This window comes from Diadema antillarum, unplaced genomic scaffold (genome assembly GCF_040938485.1).
Source record: "Diadema antillarum isolate AM-2024a unplaced genomic scaffold, OU_Dant_1.0 seq00000130_RagTag, whole genome shotgun sequence".
Taxonomy (NCBI): domain Eukaryota; kingdom Metazoa; phylum Echinodermata; class Echinoidea; order Diadematoida; family Diadematidae; genus Diadema; species Diadema antillarum.
In genome coordinates, this window is record NW_027271208.1 from 1,070,405 (window position 1) to 1,076,144 (window position 5,740).

The following is a 5,740-nucleotide window of genomic DNA, read 5'->3' on the forward strand; positions in this document are numbered from 1 at the left end:
GTAGGTCATATTACTAGCTGTTGGATGAAAAAAAAAAAAGTGTAGTTGTAGAAATCGTAATCATGACATCACTTGTAGTGTAACCACAAGGCAGTAGTGGTTTCTTCCGACATCCTGGTCATAAATTCTCATGATACCATTGCGTTACAGAACTCATGAAATCAGTGTTGCAAGCTACTTTGAATTTGGCAAGTCAACGGCCGAGTTCGTGGGTGCCTTCCCTGTTCGCAGTGTTTATTTCGGTCCGGGCAAACCAGCGTAAGCCGTGCTTGTAATGTTTTGATCACATGAGGGCGCTATTGATATATCGCGTGCGTTCCTACCACAGCTCTCCCTTAAAAAAAGACAAAGTCAGCGGTTACGTCAAGTCAAGCAGGATTACGTGGAAATGAAGCTGCACTTGAGCGGATAACGCGATAGATACACCGATAATGTCCATACTAGAAGATCAAAGATGGACAGATCGATAGGTTGATTATGAAAAGTTACATTGCCCCCGATCGTAGATATTCCTTGTATTTATGCAGTTGATCGGTGTTTTGTTTCTTGAAAGTGTGTAGGGTTCGGTAGGGTTTCATGCGACCCCAACTCGAAACGGATAATCGTCTGTTTTGTAGTTTAGAACCCTTTGTGGCATATTGACTTAGCGCGATGGATATGTAACCTTTTTAACTACACCTTGTACTTGGGATTCATGTGTATCATATATTGTACGTCAGGCTAATTATGTGTTCTCTATTGAGCTTGTAGTCGGATATGATGGGTCAGGAAGTACTCGGCTTTGCGGCATTATCTGTATGTGTATGGATGAACTGTCAGTGTAATGTGTGTCACATGTTCGTGTTGTGCGCAACAGTCTAAAATAAAAAAAAAAACACTTCTTGATAACGTTTTGTAGTTTAGAACCCTTTGTGGCATATTGACTTAGCGCGATGGATATGTAACCTTTGTAACTACACCTTGTACTTGGGATTCAGGTGTATCATACAATGTATTTTGTACATCAGGCCAATTATGTGTTCTCTATTGATCGTGTAGTCAGATATGATGGGTCAGGAAGTACAACTCGGCTTTGCGGCATTATCTGTATGTGTATGGATGAATTGTCAGTGTAATGTGTGTCACATATTCGTGTCGTGTGCAACAGTCTAGGAAAGACACTCCTTGATAACCTGTGCTAAAGCGGAATATGACCACGCGGCTCCTGACCGTTCATTGAATATGTTCCAGAGAAAAATTCACTGGGCGAATGTTTCTCTACATATTCGTATCTCAGAAACTATACTTTCATCTATGATACAAAGCCAGAATGTATATTTCTATCTACACACCGGACACAATCAGACTTTGGTGTTACCTCCCTCACACACACACACACACACACAAACACATTTCAAACTCTAGTTATCATCCTCAAACGTTCATGCATCCTTCACCCGCTCATGGCTGTGCTAATTTCATCTACAAACATACAACACAAACAAGATCTTCACAAGCATATAAACACTGGGCACACTATTTTTTCAATAACTTTCTGTTTTTAATTATGCCTTCATGTTCAAAAAGGCTTCTATTGTTATCGACCAGCGATCAAACATAATGCATGTGCAAAAAATAGAAACTATGCTGTTTATACATATTAACAAAGTCCAAAGGTTTGTGTAGTTCAACACTGATGGTGATGGTGTCAAGTCTTTTTGTTTTCCACGAACAAAGTTCATATAAAGTTCACAGATGATAACCGCACATTCCCGATGACAGTAATTCATGTGAAGTCCAAGGCACGTTGATGGATAGTACTATTCATAGCAGTGTTCAATGTTCAGAGCAAAATCCTTTACCACGGTCGCCACATTGATTTCTCCACAGCTTTCACTTGTTGGTGCTTCTGGTAGGGGTTGAAGCGCTGGTTGTGGAGGTCGATGGCTCGCTTGGATGGTTTGACGTCGACCGGTGATGGGGTAAGTCGCGTAACACCCGGTGTGCCATCGGGGGAGATGGGGGACTGTGGAGGTGTGAGGAGGTTATCATTCCCGGGCACTTTGACGGAGATGACGGGCGTGGCGGTGGGCAGCGGCTGCACCGTCTGGGCGGGCACGAGGATGACCATCCCACCTTGCCGAGGATGACACTGCTGTGACTGGATGACGGGGATCGGCGAGGAGGCCGGGACAGTGACTGGACTAGGCGTTGCTGCGACACGCTGATGCTGCACGTCGGGTTTGTGGTCGGGCTCGTTGATGGTGCTGCAGCGGTCGGCAAGGTGGCCCAAAAGACGCAGACGAGTCTCGATGTCGATACTCTCGCACGTTGACATGAAGTTGGAGACCTCGCTCAAGCACTCGGTGAATCCAGCGTGGTACTGAGTGACGCCGGCGACTGGTTGGCTACCGTCACGTGGATGCGTCTGGACGTCTTTGAGATAGCGAACTGTCATCTCCAAGATGTCAGCCTTCTCCATCTTTGGATGCCGAGAAATCTGAAGTGAAGAAAAGAAAAGGAAAAGAAAACAGTAAATACACTGACTCAAAATTAAAAGTAAATTGCTCGAAAGATTCTGGTTACGAATGAGCTATATTCCAAAAGCACTCACTACACATTATCGTACACGTGCGTTTTCTAGTAAGACCTCAAGACGAAAGTGTGACAAGGTAACAGCAAATACGTTACAACACCTCTTCAAAATAAAGGAGCAAAAAACAAGAGGCAAGCAACCCATGGTAGCCCACGCTGACGCGCTCCCGACCGCACAGCTGCGGTCAGGTCGCGGTCTTAAGCACCGTGGATTACCCGACGACTCGACTTTCCCACGGTCTATTCAATGGTAGCCCAGACGAGTTTGCATAGGGCCTGTTGTGTTTGTCAATGAGCAAACATCGTTGGCACGTAGCCCCTCTTTCACCCTACCGGACTCGGCAGCGCAAACAATAGCGGACCAGAGCTGGGATTTAATTAATCAATAACCCCCTTAAAGATGTGAGGAAACAAAGATGGGACGAGAAAGCTTGAAAGACAAAATTCTGCGCGCCAAGAACCGGACTGGCGATTACACAATAAAAGAGGCCAAGGGGCTACGCGGTAACGATCTCGTCTGAGCGCCAAAATCTAAAATCTTGTTGAGAAAGAACGTGGAGTGTGGGTTTGCGTTTAGTATCAAAAAGTGGCGTGGATAGAACGCTAAGTCGAAAGCCTCCGGAGTTATGGCAAACACTGCATTAATCTGTTACATTAACGAAATAGCATGGACTTCAACTTGAGCGTTAACATAAAATATCTTAACTGAATGCAATTCCATCCGTTATCCCATTGCATAAAGTACATGCACAAACTAAAGCAGTGCCTCCTTCATAGATAAGGCAAAGTTGGATGACCACTGTACGAAGGTAAAAATCAAAAGCGTCAATACTTACATCTTTTCTGACGGCAGGGAAGACCATGCTCTTCAGCTGCAGAAGGCTGTCATTGATGCGAGCCCGTCTCTTTCGTTCAGTCAGGTGCTTGGCAGTCTGTAGGGAAAAACAAGATTCACAATGATTAATTGGAAATACACGACAAAGAAGTAAGAAAAAGTACTGAATTTACTTGAAGAACTACGACACATAGGTTTCAAACGATTACAGGAAAATATAGTTATGCTAGATGGAAACGATGGTTGTTTCCCTTCACTGTCTTTAACGGAGATGATTTACAATAACACCACAACAAATCATAACAAAATAAAAAAGTTAGTGACAGATTAACAAGAGGAGATGAAACTCGTCACTTACCCTTGGTCTGTTAGCACACAGGTCCGATGATGTGTAAGCAGTAGCAGACAGCATCGTGATAAGAATGTCGACAACTTATAGGCACAAGCAGCAAGTGTAGTAATCACAAAGTGATATGACTCCAGTGGCTATCTTGAAGGAGTGAGTGGTGGAAGTACGACAGAGTATTATGCGTTGGCGGAGGATGAGAGCAAATGATAACTATCCGACAGGCGACCCGGCTTTATAAGCCACACGTGCCTCGCCGCTCGAGCGTAAAAATTCTTCTACACACGGGCCAATCAGCGCGCTCCGTGTATTTGCCCGCTGTGTGCTCACGAGAGCGGTATCGACGGAGACAACACGCGCGAGTGTGCTAATCCGATTGGTCGCCGCGTGGAGTCCGTGCGCTACCTGGGTTCCTGCGACCAATCGCAGCGTGCGTTGAATGAGCGGCTCGGCGAGTCGCGTGACTTGTGCGATAAGAAATGGACGGGTCAATATGGATTCTGTACACAACACCACTACAAGAGAGGAGCTTAGCTGGCTGCGCTCCAGTGATTCGTTGCTCAAGCACCAATATTTGAAGGAGATGGAGGGGGAAAAAAATCGAAAGGCTGGGGAACAATGAGAATGCAATGATTGTCGACGTCTAATCGCGAACCATCCCATACAATCCACAATGCCACGGGAGCGCGTGGGATAGCAAGCGACCGTGGGAAACTAGCCCCTTTCTATTGTATTTGTGGGCTTAAGTGCCCAGCGGCACTACGACGACGTGTTGGATGATATTTTCGGCGACATCTGCTCTATAACCACCCTGAAGGATTTCCTCAATCATGCGAACTGCTGAATTAAACAAGCCAGCCCACATCCTCGAATACCTTTAATTCGATAGTCGATCGAAGAAGCCATTACAATGTGTACAGGTGCTCTAAAAGCGCATCTGATACCTGTGTGTATTTATTATTTTTTTTGTGTGTGTCATGCAGTCCAGTAGTATATATTGCTGCCACCTTCTACCGGAATCAAGAGATAAAGCCATATCTATTATCTCTTTCTCCTTAACTAGTTCCCTTTCTTCTTTTAGTCTCTTGGTAGGCTTCTATTCTTCGTCTTAATTCAATTCACTTCACTTCACTTACAATTTATTTCCAATTGGTTTTTTATACAAGTTCAATTAAAAATATATATTATTTTTGTTCATCACCATTTTCCACACAATTAACATGGTCTTTTCCATACTTAAGTTTCAAATCGCTCTAATAGTCAAGTCGGTACTTCCGAGACGTTACAAAGTCGAACTGTTCGTCTAGCATGAGGCCTTTAGTTGTTTCATTTCTAATAGAATGAGCTTACGAATTTGACTAATTGCGGTTTCCGTCTGTTTTCTGTTCAAATCAAATAGATTCTATGAGATAAGGATATAAAAATCGGACAACGTAGTCGCATGATACATCAATAATAACAATAGCTAGTTTTTATTTATCGCATTGAGTGATAATAGAATAACCTTGACAAGATTGTGAAGAGGATAGCTACATATGAGATCATTTCAATTCGTTTGATCTCGAGTGATATAAAATAGCTGCATTCAAATGAAGAATTATACCCTTGACCAGTATATTGTGACGTAATATAGGCACAAGCAATAGGCTGCCGTGTTTTGCCCAAAAACTCTTCTCCAGAAAGAACATGACTTTTCCAAGGTCCGCTTCTGGCACGAGCGCGAAGCAATAAACAGAAGACAACGGCAGAAAACGAGGGGGGGGGGGGGGGGGGTTGGCTGTGTCGTCCGTAGTTTGTGTCGTATGTTGGGCGCATGCCGTTATAACTCACTCTGTCCTTGAGTTCCGTGAGTGACATAAACAGGACAAATTAAAGCGTGAAGACTTGGAAACCAAGGAATTATCACATAACCTCCTTGCCCTTGCTTAGTTACGATTAGGAACCATCTCATAAAAATACCGCTGCAGATGATTTCATGCTACTTA

The 5,740-nt window shown here is 44.0% G+C and overlaps 1 protein-coding gene across 1 annotated transcript; it reads right to left on the reverse strand.

Annotated features, from left to right (window-relative positions):
- Window positions 1–1,760: 1,760 nt before the first annotated feature.
- LOC139727419 (transcription factor HES-4-like) lies at window positions 1,761–3,916 on the reverse strand. Its single transcript, XM_071638372.1, has 3 exons — window positions 3,768–3,916; window positions 3,411–3,506; window positions 1,761–2,479 (listed from the first exon to the last, which is right to left on the reverse strand). Exons 1-3 carry the CDS (start codon window positions 3,819–3,821, stop codon window positions 1,838–1,840), a joined length of 792 nt encoding a protein of 263 aa, XP_071494473.1. The 5' UTR covers window positions 3,822–3,916; the 3' UTR covers window positions 1,761–1,837.
- Between the last annotated feature and the right edge of the window lie 1,824 nt (window positions 3,917–5,740).

Excerpts from the sequence above, each read along its gene's own strand:
- LOC139727419 (XM_071638372.1), bottom strand. The coding sequence starts at position 3,821 with ATGCTGTCTGCTACTGCTTACACATCATCGGACCTGTGTGCTAACAGA. Across the intron at positions 3,507-3,767 it reads TGTGTGCTAACAGACCAAGG|ACTGCCAAGCACCTGACTGA; the intron begins GTAAGTGACGAG and ends TTTTCCCTACAG. Across the intron at positions 2,480-3,410 it reads TCCCTGCCGTCAGAAAAGAT|ATTTCTCGGCATCCAAAGAT; the intron begins GTAAGTATTGAC and ends TCTTCACTTCAG.